Source organism: Zonotrichia albicollis, chromosome 3 (assembly GCF_047830755.1).
Source record: "Zonotrichia albicollis isolate bZonAlb1 chromosome 3, bZonAlb1.hap1, whole genome shotgun sequence".
NCBI lineage: Eukaryota > Metazoa > Chordata > Aves > Passeriformes > Passerellidae > Zonotrichia > Zonotrichia albicollis.
In genome coordinates this window covers 50,120,477-50,141,818 of record NC_133821.1, presented here as the reverse complement: position 1 = coordinate 50,141,818, position 21,342 = coordinate 50,120,477, and the positions used below count along the sequence as shown (strand labels likewise).

At 43.5% G+C, this 21,342-nt stretch overlaps 1 protein-coding gene across 4 annotated transcripts in view; it reads left to right on the top strand.

The window, feature by feature from the left end:
* Positions 1 to 4,030: 4,030 nt before the first annotated feature.
* Positions 4,031 to 21,342, top strand: part of PDE10A (phosphodiesterase 10A) — a 162,879-nt gene continuing 145,567 nt past the window's right edge. For all 4 annotated transcript variants that reach the window (XM_026793061.2, XM_005486482.4, XM_074537377.1 and 1 more), the window contains exon 1: positions 4,031 to 4,893. In XM_026793061.2, the coding sequence (XP_026648862.1) occupies positions 4,032 to 4,893 (862 nt within the window). In that variant the 5' untranslated portion in view covers position 4,031. The remainder of the gene's footprint in view (positions 4,894 to 21,342) is intronic.

Sequence of the window (21,342 nt, the reverse complement as noted above, 5' to 3'; positions counted from 1 at the left end):
TTTCAAACCAGGCCTATGCTTGTAAGTATAATGCACCTGATGGCTTCAGTGACCTCCTGATGGCTTTAGTGTGCTGTGACTTCTGAATTCCCATGAAATCACATTTATCCATGTAAAAACAACTAAAATCCTTTGCTCATGGTTGCACTGACACAGGGCATTTGTACCTGAACCCTTTCACCTGGCACGAGGGAATGCACCAAAGTATTTTAACTTGCATTTTGTTGTGTTTCTGCATTTTTAAAATCTTTTTTTCTTCAGGGGGAGAGGATGTGTGGGGGGCTGACGTAGCAAATCTCACGTTTCCTATTGGAGTGGGTGAGACTTCTCTGTAAATGACGTGAGTAGATGGTTAGTGCCACAGTGGGATCAGTGTCATCACTGCTCCGTGGCAGTGCAAATGTTGATGCTGACTGAACCATGAAAACCCAGAGTGACACTGATGAGCAAATGTGATTCACCACTAATTTATCCCCAGGTATTGAGATGGCCATGTCTGCAAGTCTGTATAATTTACAAATATAAATGTAGAGAGCTTGAAAAATAATTTTCACTGTTATCTAACTTTTTTCTGTGATTGCTTTTGCTTGCCCAGCCAAGAAGCAGGTGATCAATCAGGTTTGAATTGCCAATGGCTAATGAATAGTAATCAGATGAATAGTTTGTAAACAACTCTTAACCTGAAAACTGCTTTTCTAGAATATCTGATTATTTTTTCCAAATCAAAATGTATTTTGCCTGTTTGATGAACACACAGATACATATTTATACATGCACAATTGATATGCTTCGTATGAATACACAGATATCCACTCTGAGACAGTGATATTTGAACAATTGCAGTTTGGATGAGCAGCAATTGAGGAATTTAGCATAGATTAGCATAGTTAAACAAGATTTCTACAATTATAAATTGACGATGTAAAGTATCAGTAATTTACTTTTTTAATTGACAGAAAAATTTGTTACTAATCTGTCTAAAGGACCTACTTTAATTTTTTGGGGTGACTGGCTCTTGCTTTTTGTCAGTCGTTTCAATCTGATTTTAGCTCTTTCAATTTAAACATTTTAGTATAAGAGTTTTTCTAATAAGAAATGGTTAATTGCTAAACAAACAGGCTGCAATAACAAAACACCATTTGCTGAAATTTTTTTTCCATTAACAAAACTTTCTCTCGAAGAATTTAAATATTCACTGAATCTCTGGTCCTTGTGCAGCAGTTTTCAGGGAAAAGCTCTCTATGTAGTGGTTGGACTTAAGGAAATAAAAGAATCTCACACAAATAGGCATATAAAATAGAAGTTATTAAACTATTTTGGTAAAGGCAAATGTCCTAAGAGAAAGTGTATCACAAAACAGATTCAGTTTTCTGCATTTTAGTTCAGGATTTTTAGGCAACAGGTTTCAAGAACCATGCAGACAGAAACAGTTAGTAAAACTTGAGTTTTCTTGGTTTGTTTTGTGGGGTTTTTGCTTGTTTCATTAGATTCTCTAATCTGTTTTTGCATTCTAAACCTTTTTCAAACTCTGTGGATTGTTTCTCATTGTTACTGAACATTTAGCTGGCTGGAGAGGCACTTTAATTTGAGAGCGTTGCTATTTTCAGAAGAATATCTATTTCAGCGTTACAGATTGATACATAAAGACTCTAGCTGTAACAGGAGTTGGTGTGTTTTCTAGCATTAAAAGAAGTCCTGAAATGATAAATATAAAACACTTGAACGATTTAAAATAAAACCCAAAAGCGTAGGTTTACACTGTTTTCGAAGCAGGAGTCGAAATTCGAAAGAGCGAGCCTAATTTTGAACGGAAATAGGAAGACTGCGGTAGTTGGATGAGGATTCCCACCGGCACCTGGACCCGGTGATGCAGCACCTGGAGTGGCGGCGGACGGCGTGGAGGTCTGATCTCCGGGAAGGTAGAGGAGCAAAACAGAATCTCCAGCTTTTCGGGTGCCCTGCTGGCAGCGGCACCACAAACACCTTTTCCGCCACTATCCGCAACGGTGGCGGCGGTGCCCGCTCCATCCCCGCCGCGGGCAGCGCCCGCCCTGCCTGCTCGGGGACCCCGCCGCGCCTCAACAAAATCTGCTGCCCGCGGCACGGCGGCGGCCCCGCATGGGTGGGCAGCGGCGCGGCGCCCGCTTCTCCTCCCGCTGGCGGCGGGGAGCGCCGAGGGGATGTGTTGTGCACCTGGGGACAGCGGTTCCCTGCGCCCCGTCCAGGCGGCTGCGGGGCAGGAGCGCCGGGCGCGCTGTCGTGCCGCGGCGGGTGTCACTGCGCCGGGCTCCCGTCCCTCGCAGCCGGGCCCCGGAGGTGTCCCCGCGCTGGCGGTCGGCACCGCGGTGCCCCGAGGGAGCTCCCGCCTGCCTGGCGCTCGGGCAGCCCGCCTGAGCCCCCGCCGCGGCCGGGCACGCCCCGATGGCCGCCGGGCGCGGGGAGGCGACGCCGGGCACCGCAGCCCCCGCCCGGTGAGCGCCGCCGTTCGGGGCGAGAGCAGGGGCGCCAAGCACGGGCTGCACCGCCTGCCCGGGTGATGAACGGTGCTGGCCGGTTCCCGGCGCTGACAGTGCTGGGCGCACGGCTGCCCCGGCAGGGCAGCTCGGCGGCGGGGAGCCCGACGCCCGGGGGCTCCGGTCGTGCCGACGGGCGGCGCGGGGCATCGGCTCTACGACGGCCGCGGTCCCGCTCGGCCCGGCCCGACGGGAGCGCTCGGCAGGGCTGAGGGGAGCCCCGTAGCAAACTGGCGATGCTGGCCTCCTTTTCCTGCTGCTGGAGATGAATCCCGGTGGGCTCGGCCCTCTCCTCCCGCCTCTCGGCAACTGACGAGCAGGGCAGAGAGAATTTAGGGCGAAAACGAAATACAGGCGGCGGGGGCTTTGAGCGCGGTCATCGGCCCCGCTCCAATCCCAGCCCGCCTTTGGGCTTCCCTTGGCCGGGCGTTTGGCCGGCGGCTGCCCCGCTGAGGGCCGCCGCAGCGCGGACCGCAGAGGCACCGGGACGGGCGGGCTGCGGCCAGGATAGCGGGGGGAGGCGGCGGGGAGGGACCCCGGGTGCCCAGGGACCCCAGCGCCCGGTCGAGCTGGCGACTGGCCAGCGCGACAGGCTCCACTGGCCAGCGACAGTGCCAGTGCTTGCAGAGCAAGGCCGGTGTCAGCCTCGGGACCACACTGCACCTGAGAGCAGGATCTGAGGCAGCCTCCGGGGAACCGGAGGGCTGGGGTTGAGGGGTGGGTGGCTGTCAGTGTGCCAAGTGGTGGGAAAGGCAGGGGGCAGCCAAAGCAAACACGTGTGACGCTGAGCGTCGGGGAGGGTCTGCGCATCTTCGCGTGGAAATGGTGTTGGATGCCCCGCAGAAACGGAGGGGCAGCTCTCGGGTGGTCCGGCCCAGGAATAGCAGGGCGTCCGCCTTTTGATCTCAGCAGCTGGAATTGTGTGTTTTAAATAATGACACCGCATAGGGAGGATCTTTTCCTCGTGTTTCTCCCCGCTTTCCCTTTAGGTAGCCGCTGTGCTGTAGCTCCCGTGTGCGCGCCGAGCAGTGAGAGGAAGGGAGGGAGGGAGCCTGGGAAGCGCTGGCTCCGCCAGTGGGCGTTTTCTGGCGGCCGGCGCTGGTGTGGAAGCGGCACTGCAGTAACTCTACCTGCCTCTTTGCAGCCGAGCGCGCACATACGGGGCAATATTTGCCTCGCTCGAAGAAAATACAGATTGTTGCCGTTTTCTTGCTTTGAATGCGAGGTGGGAGCATGGGGAAAAGCGGACTTTAAAGGGGATTGAAGCCGCTTGGCGGTCAGTAGCGCCTTGTCCCCTCTGGCCTAAAGGGGGAACGGAAATGTGAGGATTTTATGAGGGCGGGGAGCCGGGGTGCGGAGGAAATACTGCCCGCGAGTTGCCGGAGGGAACGCAGGACGGATCCGCGGTTGCCCCTTGTTTGGCTCCGTCCTTTTTCGGCTTCTCCTTTCGCTTTACTCCCGTATCTCAGCTAGACGTCCTGCCTTAAACTACCGCGAAAGGGAGGGAAGAGCGGAAGCATGTCCAACCCGGAGAAGCGGCTCTTATCCCGCCCCTCGGCCCCCCTAGCTGCAGCGCCCGGGGAAAAGCCCGGCTCCGGCAGCCGCCCGCTCCACTCCCATGGCCAGAGCGGTGGAGGTGGAGGCAGCGGCGGGTCTCCTCCTCCTCCCCCCGCTCCTGGAGGCGACTCGGCTGCCTGCAGCTCCCTCTCTCTCCTCCTAACAACCACCAGCAGCAGCAGGAGCCGCGCTACAGGCACAGCCTCCTCCGCCGTCTCCGCCAGCATCGTCTCTAGAGCGGCAGCGGCTCCTTTCCTCGTTCCAATCCCCTCCTTCTCCTACGCTTCTCCATCTTCTTTTTATTTATTGCCGCCGCCTCCTCGTTTCCCCTCCTCATTTTCCTTTAACCTCACAAGTCTCCAAGGGAAGGAAGGAGGAGGAGAGGCAGCGAGAGCGGCAGGAGGAGGAGGTGGAGGAGGAGGAGGAGGAAGAGATGTTGGCGGAGCAGCAGCAGCAGCTCACTTGATCGCCCATCCAGGCGGCAGCGGCAGGAGGAGACTCTTCTGTTCTTCCTCCATCCAGGGCTTGCTGCTCCGTTCCGCAGCCGGCGGCCCCCGGCAGCACCACTCCCGGCTCCTCCTCTCCCCAGCCGCCTCTCGCCCGTGGTCCTGCAATTCCCTCGGTGCTGCAGCAGCAGCAGCCCGCGGCGACGGGATCCGAGGAGGCGACGGCCCCGGCGGGAGCAGGACTTCTAGGCGGCAGCAGCGGCAGAGAGGCGCCTTCTTCTCCTTCTCGTCTCCCCTGCTCCTAGGGCCAGACATGGAAGATGGATCTAATTCTGCAAGCTGCTTTAGGAGGTTTACGGACTGTTTCTTGAATACAAGTAGGTACCGGAGCGCTGTGCCCGGCGGCGGGTCGCGCGTGTCTCGGGGGAAGGCGAAGGGCTGTGTCTGAGGCTGGGTGCATGCCTTGTGCAAAGGGCATTTCTTTGTGAGCGGGGGGGAAGCGAGGACACAAAGGGGCCGTATACGTGGGGCGTGCGTGGACGCATGGAGGAGCGGCCGGGTGTGTATTGAGGATGCACGGACAAAGGGGATGCTGGATGTAATTGAGTGCTCTTTGTGGGAGCTGGCTGGTAACGCCTCGAGGATTTCGGCATCGTTCCGGTGTCAGACAACTCTACATGTATGTATGTCAGCCTTTTGCCTGGTACATGCTTAATTTGCTCAGGAATGACACGTAGAGGAATGGAGACTGTCCCCACTACTTACTCGAACAGGCAGAAAGGAATCATTATGGTATCGGCAATTGACAGAAAAGCGGCAGCGGAGGACCGAAAAGGGTGAAATGGATCGCTTCTTTCTGAATCCCCCATCAGATCTGCCACGCGCGTTCACATTCCATATTTCTGATTCGGCTTTGGTACCGGGTGCCGCCATCCCCTGGCCGTGGCTCGTTGTAAGGCGGGCCAGGAGCCCGGGAGGAAACATGTGCTCCTTGCTACGAGGGGCTGGCGCTGGAGCAGGGATAGTGGCCGGCTGCCGGGGAGGGCGGAATAAAGCGGGGCGATTGAGGTGCTCCACAAAGGGCTCCCCGCAGCCAGCCGTTCCCGAAGCCTCGCCGGCTCCACCGAGCCCGAGGGCGGGGGCCGGGCGCGGGGCCGCGGTGGCCCCGTGCGGGCGGCACTGGGGCCGGAGCTCGGCCTGCTCTCGGTGCGGGGCTCGGCGTGGGGAGCGGCCCGAGCCCTGCGGCGGGCTGTGCGAGCGGGGAGAGGCTGCGCACGGCAGGAACTCCCCGTGGGCAGGCAGGGACGGGCGGCCCCGCTGCCCCTCGGGGGTCTCGCCCTCCGCCGCCCGGGCGCTTTCCCGGCACGCCGCTCCCCGGGCTGGCCTGGGCCCGGAGCGGCCGGGGCTTCGGGCCGAAACCTGCCGGGTCTGCCGGCCCCTGACCCCGCCAGCCCTCAGCTCCAGCGCCCTGCCGGGAAACGTGTGCCGGGCTTCGGTGTGCTCACGGGACTGAAGAATTTACAAGCAGTGCTTGTAAATCAGGGCTGAAATATATATTTTATATATATTTAAATTGTATAGGGAACTTTTTTTTTAGCTTGTCTAGTATTTTGATGCTTAGGATGATTTCTATCAGCTGTGGCTATATTTTCTTCTTGTGACGGCTCCTTAGTTTGTGGATCTATGCCTTAAGGTGTCCCTTAGTCTGTTAGTATACTTTGTTATAGGTGGCTTTTTGGATGCAGGTGAACCGTATATGGTTCATTGGGGAGATGTGAGAAGAACTACAGAGATGTCCACTGAAACCTCATTGTCTGTTTTATTACTTAAGCATTGTCTTAGGCACAAGAGCCTGCAAGTGTGGTAGTACTTGTGTTCCAGAGTAGTGGTGAATAAAGATGATTATTGTATTTGTTGCACTGTCTTTTTTCAACTTTATTCAATAGTTGATTATGGCACAGAGCCACATACTTGTTTAGTCTTGAGACCTGAAGGGAATCCTAAACCCTTCCAGGTTTAGTTTTCTTTGTGCTTGATAAGGGTAGAATGCCGCCATGCGTGTGGTACAATGCTGGTGTTTTAAAATAAGTGGTCGTGAGAGCAAGGAACTGAACGAGGGAATGTGTATCATGTGGGGCAATTCACTCCTATGCTAGACCAGGAAAAAGATGATGTGGAAAACATCAGCTTTGTTTAGAACAGCTTTAAAAGCAGTAGTGAATTCAACTTAAGCTACTTTATGAACTCTTGAACACAAGAAATTTGGTCGTCTTTCACTGACTGTGACCTCTGACTGAAGATTTTCCGGCAGGCAGGAAAGGAGCAGAACTGTTCTTTCCCCTGTGAGTTTACTGACGTCTAAGAAGACATGCAGTCTCTCTCTGTGGAAACACTTTTCCATACTCCGCAGCCCGTGCTCATGAAACTTCCAAGAACTTAAAATCTGCTATTCTCTGCTCTTCTTTTGGATGTGATTGATACTGACCAGCGGGCTCAGGTATTAGTGAGGCCAGATAGACTGATGGACTGACATTGACATGCGGTGCGTATGTACATATGTGTACCCTCCCCTCTCTCCCTGAGTAATTGCATAAATCTGATTTCCTTAGGAAACCAGGCTGAAAAAAGGAGGGGAGGGAAGTCAAATGAGATAGTGTTCAGTTCCAGTGCAGCTCCTGCAAAGAGCACTTGTCCAACTGTTTGGAGTGCTGTGCACAGTCCTGTTATGGTGCAGCCAGAAGGTTATCATTGTTTTGAAGAGGATGAGATCATGTAAAATAATGAAGATAATGTGCTGTGTCTCATGGCTTTTGTTTCCTGAATTGTATTTTAAGTTCTAAATCATATCCATGTGCATATATGTGCTCTTTGACTTTTAAGACCAAAAAAAAAGAGCCTAAATATTTTTGAAGGGAACCTGAGGGGTTCTGTAGGGAAGAGAACTGAGATGAGTCCTCCTGGAGAGAATATTTAAAAGTGGCATAACAAAATCCTCAAGAGTGGAAAACACTGAAATTGCTAGAGATGTATTCCTTCTTTCATCTCAGCTCTTTTGACTTGCATGCTCTTCAGTCAGGATTTTGGTTAAAAGATTATTCTTATTAAAATTTTAAGGTTCTGCAATACTCCCTTTGTGCCATATCTGGCTATTTCTCTTATAAAAATTTCTAATGAAACACTGGACTGCAGAAGCGTATATGAACTTTGTGTGATGTATGTTGTTTTTTTCTTAACTGTTTAAAGTCTTGGCTCATAACAGTGTTTTAAGAAACTTTGAGTATTGAACATCCTGGACCAATACTCCAGTGGAGTTCTGTCATATTTAAAAGACTGCAAGTTGTCAGGTATTCCAGTATTTCAGGTTTCTGGGAAATGTCTTGCATTTAGGGGGGCATCCCATCTTCCTTCCACATTCCAGGTCTTCGGTCATGGTGCAGGTGCAGCATATGTCATCTGTGTCCCATGAGTCTACTGGCAGGTATGAGTTCTTTACACTATGTGGGCTTTCTGCTTGTCAGAGAATTATGAGTGTATTTTTATTGTATACAGTTACCTTTTCTCTGGCTGTTTTAGTCCATACCTTCACATGCCACATGCTAAGGCTTTCTGACTAAGCAGCACTCTAAGAAAGAATACATGCAAGATATGTTATTCAGGAAAAAAATAGCAATTAAAATTTAAATAATGTCAAAAGTATTCCTGTTAATTGATCTAATGGAAAAATTAATCTTGTCTTGACTCTTGTTTTTCCTGGTCTGTGTATTCATTTTTTTTTTTGCAGTCAGGGTGTTCTAAGTTAAATTCTGATCTTCAGCAATTAATCCCTTGTGTGAAGGTGGACAGAATTTGGTTTTCCAATTAAATCATGCTAAAAATTTAGAATATGTAAGAAATGAAATTGTCTGGTTTTCACCCCATGGATTCTGACTCTAGGTTAATTGAAAGCAAAATTATCGCTAAAATAGGATATAGTTATGATAAGTGATGTCACTCCACAGCTCCCATCACAACTGGTGTTTCACATTTTTCATTAATGTATAGGAACACCATGTATCCTGGTCTGAAGCACTGCCTCTCTACTTAATGGGATAACAGAAAAATACATTGGGCAGACAGAAAGGAATGGCATGGAAAGCTAATGAAAACCATGCAAGCACAAGCAGTTAAGAGTGGAGAAAGGCTTGCTTTTCCAAGTCAGGTATTTTTACAAATGGTTGTCTGTAAAACATGCAGACAACCATTTGGAATATCTAATGTTCTGTCCCTTTGACTCCTCAGCTCTGCTGCCTGTGCCTGATGGTTTGGGAGTCCCTAGTGCTCACAAGCCTTGAGAGAGGAAGTAATGCCTTCCGTGGTAACTCAGTAACCTGGCTCCTCCTGTGAGATGAGCTGTGGAAGGTGTGATTATGCACAGTGGGACAGTTTAGATGAGTTGGGAGATGGCTTCTTTTGGCCGCTTGTGTGAGGAGGTTGGCAACTTGTTTAGAATACTAAATAATACAAGGCTGCCAGCTTCATTCACCCCATTTGTGTCCTTTTCTTTTTTGCTCATGTTTAAGCCAACCTCATCAGCTGGACGTGGTGAAAACCTGAAGTGTAAAGATGTGTTTTTATTCAACATGTATGTGACTTAGTGACTTGATTTTGAAAGTCAAGTGAGTTCTTACTTGCACTAATGATCTAGGGCAAAAAACCTGGCTGTCTTGCTCTTATGTCATCCATCATACAGATCAGTACACCAGTAACTTCTGTTCAGTTTTAAGATTCTGTGCCATTTTCTAATACACATAGATTATAACCAACGTTCTCTCAATATTATGGAATCATGGACTTAGAAAGTTAAGAATGAGAGTCTTTGAGTGAGTGGATTTCAAACTGGGAAATGGCTTATGCAGCTTGTTGATTGATGTTAACCTTGCTTGTGTTTAAAATTGTATTTTAGATTGAGTTTAGTATCAGCTCATTTTTTTAAATGCCACTTTAAAAAGTATTTGAGTTTCAGGTAATTCTGTTTAATACTTGAGCATTTGATTTCTGTTTGTTTTATAATATTACAATGTTTGCAGTGTTGGCACTATTATTGTATTCTAAAAGAAAGCTAAATCATAAGTAAAAAATATATATATATAAAGAAGAAAGGCTGTTTGAGGGTTTTAAAATTGTTTTTATACTCCCTCTGCTGGCTGTTTCAATTACAAGTACCTGTACTTGAACATTGTTACTAAATTTGCTTTTTATTTTACGGTTTTATCAAATAAGTAGTAAAGTGCATTGATATATATATTTTTTTTTAAAGTATAATTGTTAAATGAAGAAACACGGTTTGCAGAAATGGGAAGTCTGACACTTTTTTTTTTATGGAACAGTGTTTCCATTTTTGTTATACCTTGTATTGATTTTAACTCCTGTCCTAAAAGCAGTTGAATCTTTGGGTGTTTTGGTCCCATCTTCATTAGTAAATTTCACAGAAATAACAATTCATATATTGTTCCAAACTATTTGTTTATCTGTTTCATTTGCTGTAGCAAATATATTGTCCAGCTTTGAAGAACAGCTGTGATAACACACAAATGGTTATGCTATCTTTTGTTAAATGAAAAAAAGATAAAATTCAGTCATGAGTTTGACTTTCTTCTACATAATTAGCTGTAATGCTGCACTCAAAGCGTTCTGTAAATGTAAGGGATAATTTTTTAAGGTAGTGATTTTGTTACGGTAGTGTAGAGTAGTGTTCATCCAAAATATTTATACCACCCAAAAGATTGCACACAAGGGTTGCTTTATATGTTATAGAAATGAAGCCATTGCATTTCCCATGGGCGTCAGTTATGGCGGAAGCAGTTCAGTATTTCTTCTTGGTGTTTCTGCCGAAGTTCCAGGCTGCTCGGCAGTGTGTCCTCGCTGGCGCTGGTGCAGGGCTTCCCCCGCTCGCTCGCTCGGATGGAGTTTGCAGAGTGCCACCTGCTGATTGACAGCTCCCGGAGCGCTGCCGCCTTTGCTTCCTGGCGGCTCCCCCAGCTCAGCCTCCCTTGGCTTGGGCAGGTGACAAGTCGGTGCAGTTGAACCTGGCAACTGTGTGGAATCAAGTCTCAGCTTTGAGCTCTGCTCTTAAATGATGCATTTCTTTTTTCCTAATTTGTTTCAAGGTGAGGACGCAGGATTTTCATCCTGGCAGGTGGGCTTCCCTTGCCATCTTTGTCCCCTTTTAAAAGCTTGTGAGAAAGCGTCATATTTCTGTGGTTTCTTCATCACTTCTAGTCAAGCTGTCATAATTAGTGTGGGAAGAACCAGCCTGGCTGGTGTTTATTGAAGACTTTGGCTCCTGCTGTGCCAGACAATGTAATGATGTGTTGCACACTCAAATGAGGCCGTTCAAAAGGCAGGTAACAGACTCACCACCATACCTTGCTAACAGATGAAAATTCCTCAATGCTCATGATAGGTTTGTTTTTGCAGGAGAGAAGGACAATTTGATTTAAAAGTTCTGAATTTTTACAGTAAAGTCATGCATTAATCTTTAGCTTAGTGCATTTTAAGAATGCTTTATTTCAACATTCCAGCATGATAATTATGTCTTAAAAAACAAACTTGGCAAGAATATGATTTAGTTAAAAAAATGTATCATTTTCATACTTAAAAAGAACTCCTTTGTTTCAAAATTCTTTTAATATACCTTTTCAGGGTGATTTATTGCCACAGGAAGCTTTCTTAAGTCCAGCTCCTAAGCATCTTGTCACAGGTGGCATTAAGAACAAAACATATTGGTTTTACAAATTTCATGTTCTTTTGGAAAACACATTGATAGCAAGTTTTAGTCTGAGTGAGATTTTTAACAATAAAATGTCACATCATTAACAGATGCCAAATCTTGTGGTTCAAAAGGACTACAGCTGTGGTCAGTATTTCACTTGAAGACTTGCTTAAGTAGTTCTGGCTCAAGAATACTAAAAGAGAGGGATTTTGAATATTATTCATGCCTTCAGAAAATCCATAGTAATGTTATTGATATCTATTGAAAATAATAATAAAAAACCTCAATGTAGGAGCAGCAGTAGTGATCTCGTCTTCTTTGGTGCTGGGACCCAAAGAAAAGATTGTCAGGGTCTGAGACCAGTTAATCCACCTTCCATCTGAAAACTTTAAATGTTTTCATTAGCACTTATTGATCTGATTTCTTGTGTCTGCATTATCAGCCAACTCCCATGCACCAGAACTGTATTTTTCTTAACAAAGTTTATTCAGCTGATAATAATTTCAACATTCTTCCTTCCTCTCTCCTTCCACTTGCATCAAAAATAAATCTCCTAATGTCAAGCCACAAGTACTTCCAAAAGAAAAGGAAACTTTTGCATCTGAAGTTCTAATAACTTTGTTATTAGAAACCTCACATCTCTAGCTCTTGTGACCCATACATACCCAAAATAGTAGGTATATGTAGCTGCTGACAAGGGCTGCTATGCTTACCTTAGTAATACTGCTTGCTTGGCTTCACCCTGTGGGGAAATTTCCACACTGGCAGGAAAGAAGCCACTTTCATTGTCATGTATATTTTAGTAGCATTTTTGCAACATTGTGGTTCACAGAATAAGATGTTTAGCCTGAATTATGGTGGCTAAATGTGCGTCCCTTTTATTCTTTTGTAGTTTTCCTCACTGCCTCGTTTTTATATCTCCATTGTATTTCTTCCATAGTGTCTTATTTTATTTGCTTCCAAACTGGTAAAGCTCCTTCCCTTTTTTCTAAAGGTCTGATTTAGTCTTAAAAAAAGAGTGTGTCTCAGTATTCCAGTAATGATTTTTTTCACCAACACATAGCACTTGAGTTTATGATAACTCTTTCTTTTACTTACACTGTCTTTTTGTGTTTATATTTTGGTTTTCTTTCATGCATATACAGATACCTTGGCAGCTTCTCTAGAGTGAATTCTTTTTTGGAGCATAGCTCTGTCGACTGTCCTTTCTTTGCATGCCTTACTTTCAGTTATATTGTAATTTCAGTTTTGTATTCCTTTTCCGTTGTCCACCCATAAGCTCATTTTAGCTAATGTTTCCTTCTTGATTGCTGAGTTGTGCTGATTTTGTTTCTTCCTGCATGGTCTGGTGTTTTATACTCTCCTTTTTACAGTGTTTTTGTTTCCCCCAACTATTTCTGTTGTGTGAAGGCACTATGGCGCTATTATTATTATTCTAGTATAGTTCACTTAAACAGTATTGTCTGGATTTTTTTTTTGGTGAGAAGAAATTTTGCATGGTAGTTTGAAAATGCTCACGATGTGTTCTGTGTTTGCGGTGACTCATTGTATTTCCTAATCCGCCACTGTCTGCCCAGCCCTAAGTGTGATGTCAGTAGAAATTTTTTCTTCTTGCTTTTTTTTGAGCACACGTAGGACTGATGAAAGTTACTGTTTGATGTAACAGGAAACTGAACTCATCTGTTCTCAAAACAGGCACTGCCTTAGCTAATATGCTCAGGTTTTGTTGTGCCAGGCTTCCGTGCCTCATTCTTGAGAGCAAATTGCTCCTGTGTGGATGTGTCCCAATGTTCCTGTTTCTTCAGACTTCAGTTTTCTCCTGAGACAACTGCTCGTGGAAGCTGCTTTTTTCATGGATCTTTAGTGTTTAATGTAGTTTTGTGGCCTTCAGCTGGTGATTATGAAAGCAAGAAGGTCTTGGGATTAGAGGTGTCATTTTGAGAAGTGCTTTGAGACATCAGAGAGAATGGCTGACCTGCAGTCTCCAATGTTTATAGAACAGTACAATTTCTGGCTTAGCTCTTGTGATGGTAGAGAACAGGATCATTTGGCATGTTGCAGGAACTTTCATAGACTTTTTGTGGGTAGGAATGTGCTTGTAGATTGCGTGTTTCTTTCAGACCATTTTTGGACTTTTGTTGGAGCTATATGCAATGCTCATGCTTTTTGAACTAAGCACAGAGGATGTGGGCTCAAACTTTAGTCCTGTCTGTTCTGCCTAATTTTTAGTGAGCTCCTTGATCAATTTAGACTGATGCCTAATATCATGTGTGTTGGGAGTATGCAAATGCAGACTGTTCCCAAAAAGCACTGGGAATAATACTTAGATCTTCCCACCTTATGAAAGGATAAGATTTTAGCTTTGCAGGCAGAAGCTGTGTCATGCCCCTGTGCTTTGTGGTTAAAGATCAGCCTCTGGGCTGTTTTAGTTACTAGTTTAGGGACATAGGTCTATGGAGGAGCAGCGGAACCAAACAGTCTAAACTGTTTGTGGCACTAGGCAGACCTTGCTTCTACACACCAAGTTCTCCTAGGGAATGAACCACAGGTTCTACAAAGTCCTGAATGAAAGATGCGTGCCACGAATAAGGGTCCATATTGGAGGACATGGCTTGCTGCCTGAGGTAGCACAATTATTTATATTTTTTGTCTTTGTTTCCTGGACTTGCTGCTTTGAAAGGATCTTTGGGAGTTGTGAATAAAATGTGTAAATGGATGTTCATAGGAGAACAAGAAGACGCAAAGCTGGTCAGTTGACAAGGATGAATGAAGTGTGTGTGATGTAGTTCATGAAAGATGGTGGAAACTTGTCCATCTATGACAGCAGTATTGAAGGGATAAAAATCAGGAATAGAATAGGGAGAAGACTGGAATGGTAAGAGGAGTTTAACATTTTTATTGCTCAAAAGAATGCAATTACAGCAGAAGAAAATGTTCATCCTTATAGGGAAAGCTATTTATAAACTTTAAGAGGTTTCTTTTGGGGTAGATGAAAGGCTTGATATGATATATAACTATCTTCCAGCAAATTACCAAATTTCAAGGGAATCTCTTCAATGAAGTATAAGATTTGACGGAAGTAAAAGATTACTGTTTTTTAAGTATGAGTGTTTTTTTTTTTTTAATGTCACAAATGCTTTCTTTCTGCTTAAATATTAACTTTTCCCTCCTTAGTAACAACTTAAGTGTGCATGGTGAATCTTATATACTTTATGAATGTGCTGACAGATAATATTTTAATTTATTTCTTTACTTTTTGCAGCTTAATATTATCTTCATAAATGGCCAGCTGCTATTTGACAATCTTTTGTTTATGCCAGCTGAGACTGTCCTTTACCATTGTTTTTTAAGGTCGCTCTGAAAGTTTTACTGTTCTACCCCATGTGGTTTTAATTTCCTTTATTAGTTTTTCTTTTTTTTTTTTTAATGCTTTAGTTGTCGTTTAATAACTGATCCACCTTGTTCCTGTTTTTTCTTTTTTTTTTTCTTTTTTTTTTTCCCAACAGTTTGTTAAAGTGTAATTCTGGCTGCACATAGAGCACATGCCCTTCTCTGTCTCTTAGCATGAATGGCCTTGGGTGGCTTTGGCTGTGGATGTGTTGTGAGTATAGCTAACATCACTGTGGCTGGCTGCTTTGGTGATGGTGACCTCGTACTTGTCCATGACAAGCCTTGGTTCTTGTTTACAAGATGATGTTGCAGGTGTTACCTTCTGATTTGACTGCAAGGCTAATTTTTTGTTTGTTTGTCTTCATTTGGTTGTCTGTATTTCCTTAAAAATTATGTTGAACTACTCTCTTAGCACTTTGCAACATCTTGTTTTAACAACTTGTGTTTGAATCAAAGCAACTAGCCATTCGCTGTGCCAAGAAACACTTCTTCCCAAGCACTTCTAAAAAGGAGGTTTTGTTTCTCTTGTTTCACAATTCTTTTGCTGTTTATGGAGCTGAAGGGAGGAATGGTAAGGAAGTTGAATTTTGCTATATATATATCAAAATTGAAAAGAGAACATGAAAACAATTGCACAGTTATATTGAGCAATGTTGGAATTTTTGAATTCTTTTGCCAGAACAGAAATTGTTTAAGCTTTGTTTAAATATAGTTCTGTTCTGAACTTCTCTTTGGAAATGAAACTTGAGTTGACAAACTGATTTTAAATCCTCTATAAAGACTTTAATATTGGCTTAAATCCAAATGAATTTTGGTATGTTTTAGATGTCAGATATGAGGTCTGGCAGGTCTATTAGTGGCAACTGAGATGCTTAACCTGTGCTTCTTCGCTTGAAGTCACTGCCAGCTCAGCAGAGGTACCAGGAAAAAGGCTCAAGCACATTGTTTGGCTTCCTAACCTGTGATACATGCAGAGGTGAAGGTCTGATGACATACTGAGCTGTAGGCTGCTGTGATGGATGCAGAGCTGCAAAGGTGACCTTGGGTCCTGCTCGTGTGCTGGTAATCTCTAGAAGCAGATTGCAAAAGGCTGCTAGGAGCAATGAGGGCATAAACTGTTACACTGTCTGGCTCCATTCCCCTTTGTGTCTGTTAGTTCTGGAACATGTCTGATCCCAAAGCAGGCTGTTTCAGAGGGCTGAGATATGTTAGGTGCTTGTTGCCTTGCTCTGGTGTAGAGTAAGTTTTCTAATAGTTTACTTCCTGAATAAGTTCAGGAAGTTGAATTTGTGGAGTCAAAGGGTCACTGGTGTTGATGGGAAGCCTGGTGACACGTCAGCCTGTTGCTGGGAGCTGATGACAGGATAACCCCTTTCATCAGCAGCTCATCTTAGATCAGCTTGGCTCTGTTTGGTACACTTACGCCATAGTTTCGTGGTCACTTGAAGTTCACATAAACTAACCCTCCTGTTTAAAAAATGCCCTAATTCTTCCTCCTCAACACTGCTCTTTCTATACATAACTACTCCTCCCCTTGTGCAGGCACATTTACGGGTTAGAAGTGTATGTTTAAAATATGTTATTTTACATGGAAGGTGAGGATGTAGCATGATCTATTTAATATAAACTTTGCCACCTTGGAAGTCAGCTTTATGAAGGTTTCAGCTTATAAGCTCAGGTGGGGTTTTTTTGGTTTGATGTTAGTTCATTTTTTTTCCTCACAGGACTTTTGTTTCTTTGGCTCAGTCCTTTCCACAGCCCAGAAAGTGCATGATGTTGATAGGAAGTGTTACTTGATATCTTCTTAATTTTTTTTTTTTTGGTAGCAACTCCCAAATCCATCTCATTCTTTTGTGAACATTTTACAGAGATGGAATTGCTATTTTTCTTTTGGGCTTTTCTGCTGGTGGTGGTTGCATGAAGGTTTTGTGGGCATGAAATATTTTTTTTTTTTCATAGAATCATAGAATATCCTGAGTTGCAAAGGGCCTGCAAGACCACTGAATCTGACTCTTGACCCTGCACAGAACAACTCCAAGAATCACATAACAAGCCTGAGAGCACTGTCAATGTGCCTGAGAACATTATCCAAGCACTTTTTGAGCTCTGTCAGGCTGGTACTGAGACCACTTCCCTGGGGAGCTGTTCCAGGGCCCAGCCACCCTCTGGGTGAGAACCTTTGCTCAATATCGAACCTAAACCTCCCCTGACACAGCTTCAGACCATTCCCCCAGGTCCTGTCACTGTCACCACAGAGCAGAGATCAGTGCCTGCCCCTCCTCTTCCCCTCACAAGGAAGCTGCAGACTGCAATGAGATTTCCCCTCTGTCTCCTTCAGGCTGAACAGACCCAGTGCCCTCAGCTGCCCCTCACACAGCTTTCCCTCAAGGCCCTTCACCATCTTTGTTACCCTCCTTTGGATGCTCTCTAACAGATTTATATTCTGTTTTGTGCTATGGGGCAGTAATGAACTCTTGTCACTTGCATATTACTGAAGAATGGAAAAGGAAAGGAATTAGGTAGACGTACAAGAACATTCATTAGTTTTCTTAGTCAGCTAATGGTTGGAGATAACCTGAAATAATTATATCCACCACCCTTATCCAGCCCCTGCCCCAAGCACTGTGTGAGCACAGATCGGTTCTTACAACAGACCTGGAAGTTTGCAAAACCAGGAAGTTGCAATGAGCAGTACTCATCTTTCCAAGCAGCTGGGGAAACCTTACCAAAATAGATGAGTAGCTACAAAGTTGAAAAATGGCAGAGCCACAATGGCTTCTAATGTGGGGATCCCTCTGTCAGACCACATTATTTTAATGATCCAAGCAGAATGCTGCTATAGCTTCCTGTGACTTAATTTGTGTTTGTGTCTGTCTTTTTCTGTAAGCAGCTCCCAGATGCTGGGGATCTGGGAGCTTTGGCTGAAAAACATAATCCTCTTCAAGGGCAACAGTGAAATCACTTTAAATGTTCTTGCATTGAAAACATGAAGTGTGAGGTAATTATTAGTTTTGATTACATCTATTTCTGCTACTGCCACTTTTCTAAGTTACATTTTAATTGAGGAAAGAATTAGTGTTTTAGAAGGTAACATTATATATAATATATAGTGAGAAATGGTAAAAACAATACAGATAACAAAATATCTCACCATCACCAAAAAGACTGGGAGAGAAAAAAATAAAAGGGAAGACAAAACATGTTAAAGAGAAGAGAAACTAGAAGATATTTAGATGTTTCTTGACTGTATTTGCAAGTCATAGTTTGCTGGGCACTTCCCATTTTTTTGCCTCAATTATTGATCTCGAGCGTTAGAACTTGAGGCAGTTTTACTTCACCTTTTGTGATGAATTTGCTCTGATTGTCAGAACATACTTTCTTCCTGGTATGGTCACAAGTGAGTGTGCTACAGTCAGTGGTGTTGCTTAAAAAGTGAAAGATTAAGCCTGCTGAGGAAGAACTTTGGTTGTTAATGTAATGTTCTCTGTAGATGTTTTCATAACTCAAACCTGCATCCTTGCATCAGTAGGGAAATCTTTCTGAAGCTATATCAGAGCTCTTGAACTTCAGGATAATTATTGGGTTTTGGGAGGAGTAAAAGGTGTAAATAAGGAGAAATAGATAAGTAACTTCCAAATTTTACAGCAACTTTTAAGTAATGTATCATCAATCTAAATGATGGTTACTGATACTTTCCTATGCTACTACGCAGTGTGCACTTTGTCATTTACATGCAGAAGCAGTCACTTCCTGTCCTGTACTGCTGGAGGTTAAATGTTTACTTTACTTACTGCTGTCATTTATGTTGTTTGACTGTCAAAATCTACCTGTGAAGGTTTAGTCCTTCAGTTTTATCAACTGATCACCTGATGTGCAGTTCAGTGAAACTTTTGAAGTAAGACTTGGGATTTATTTGGTTAGTTTTTAGCAGTCTGTCTCAGACTTGTTTGGTAATAATCTTGTTCTGAAAAGAGAACCAAAATGTATTTATGAATTATTTTGGTAAAATGCTGCAATACAAATATTGTCATCTTACTGACATAATGCTTTCTTTTTTTAGAGCAGTGTATAACTTGGGTACCACCCAAATTGCTGCTCTCCTATTTTGTATGATTTCATATTTTAGCAACTTTCTTGCTTGGTTTTTCTGCTGAAGCACCATGAATCTGCACAACTCTGCACCTGTTTGGTAAGACAAAGCCCAATGATCCCTAAACTCCAATCAATTCAGTAGTCATTAGATCTGAAGTCTAGATATTCCTGATGTTTTTTCTTTTCTACTTTATTCTCCACCACTTTCTTGCTGCATGGAATGTCTGCTATCTCATAAGATGGGCAGAGTTTCTGTGGACACTTGGTCATGCTGCTGGGATCTTCCCAGCTGCTGATTTTCATGAACTCGTCTGAAAACCGTATGGTACGGTCAAATTTGATTACAGTTAATCACAAGGTCAAAATCTATTTGTATGGGCAAGTTTTGTAGCTGACAAGCCAGTAAGGCAGTTGCATGTTTTGCTACTTTTGACTTTTTAAGGATCAATTTTCTTATTGTTTAATCTTCTCTGGATAGCATTGAGGTTCTATTAATGATGGCTCCAGTTTCTTTGTAGTCCTAAGGTTTTTAGTGCTTTATGCACAAGGCAGAGATACATAACTTCTGTGGGAGAGGTCAATGATGTTTTCAGTAGCTTTTTCCTTCTCAAGTGTCGTTTACCAAGGGACTCTGCAATCGAGTCATCGTGATGGGAAGTGCATCTCAACTGATGTAATGCATTTGTGTTTCCTGGAAACAGGACAAAAATCGCAGCTCTGCTTCGTTTAATGCGAGATTTGTCATTGATTTCTGTTGCCATTTGTCGTGCTTTTAAGCCCAGCTGGAGATGAAACACCACTATTTATTTATCATATTTACTCCTATAATTTGATCTTTTTGTTGTAATGGATTGTTCATGCTTTATGAATCTGATTTCCTGACATTGGTCCCTCAAAGAAGTATTGAAAGTTTTTATTCATTAAGAGTATTTTTGAAATACTCTTGATGAATACAAAATATTTTGAAATATGAAGTAACTAAATTGGATTTCAACAAAACTTCTGATCTTTTTCTCTGCAGACTATGCTAAAACAGGAGATCAACATAATTGATATGCCAAGAGGGGCTAGATGCATAAAGCTGGATGGACTTGATAAATGCTTCAAATAGACTAAATATTTATCTAATGTATTTTACTCCTGTCAAGATCTATGTAATGTGTATTTCTCCTGTCATGAATGTATTTTCTGAGGAAGATGCATTCTTTTTTCTGAGTCTGCCCTGGAAACTGAAATGCATTAAGTTGAAACAGTATCACTTTGTTCCTGTTGGCTGTAACTGTATATGTTTAAGCCAAATCACTTTTCGGTCTGTTATTTTTTCTATTTTGCCTAAAATCTCATTTAATCTGAAGTAGAAACACAGTACGTTTCGTCACTAGAGAGTATTCAGTGTGTACTACTGAATACTATGTTTTGACCTGTGGAATACAGTGACTTGTCTTGCTGCATTTTTGACATGGTTTCCTCTGCTTGAATTCAGAAAAAGTTTTGGCAAAATATGGAAGAACACGAGCTACACGAGGTACAGGTGGTTGGTTGGAATGCTTGGAGTGCCCAAATGTTTATATCTGATCACAGTTAGAAAACAGCATACAGAGATTTACCTTAGTGGGAACTTGTAGAATGAATTACGAAGTACATCAAATATGTAACCAGAAAAATCTTCAGCAATGCTCCAAAGGAAAAAGCATTCCCTTATTTATTCTTATAGAGGCTTGGTTTTGGTGGGGAGAGTATTAGAGGAGAGATTTGATGTTTAGTAACTTTAGCTGGTTTTTGCTGTATGTAACGCAATGGTGATATAGGAACTCAGAGAGCATACAGACAATTAAAAAAAAATATATATATATAAAGCAAAAATGTCTTTCCGGTGTATAGACATCACCAAGATATTTTTAGACTTCAGCCAGACTGCTGAATGTTGTGATGCTCTTGTGAAAAGTTCTGCAGAACTTTTTAGGCACTCTTAAACATAGCTTATGCATGCAGATGTGGAGGCAAAAATCACTACTTGCATAAATTCCCTTCTGTCTTGTCATAATGGTACTCTGATGGCTCTGTATCATTAAAAATAACAGTAATTGTGTTATGGAATTGTGTTATGGGTAATTTTCAATTCTAGCCCATGATCTCAAGGAAGATTGAAAGGCATGTGCTGATCCTCATGTTTGCTTTGACAGGAAGGCAATGGCAGCTAGACAGACAGTTGTTCTTTCTGTGCATTGTAGCATAGAAGATCCAGTGGTTTTTTTTTTTTTATTTGCTTAACTCTGCATAAATCTCACTGAAGAAAACTTCTGTAAATGGTTTAAAAACAGTAGGATAAAATTATTTTTGTAAAGTAAAGCACAGTATGTTTTTGTAACAGCTGGAAGATACTTACTCTGTTTATGGTTGCTTTGTGGCTGTTCCTTTTGCCAGGCCAAAGATGAATTTGCAACCCAAATAGCAATAAAACTCTAAGCAAGAGCTGGATCCACAGTTGAAAACTGTACTTGAGATCTTTTTTTTTAAATTTTTTTCTGAATAGACCTTTATTATTTTAAGTGGAGTGATGTGTCTCTAAACTCACTTGTGAATTAAATAAAAA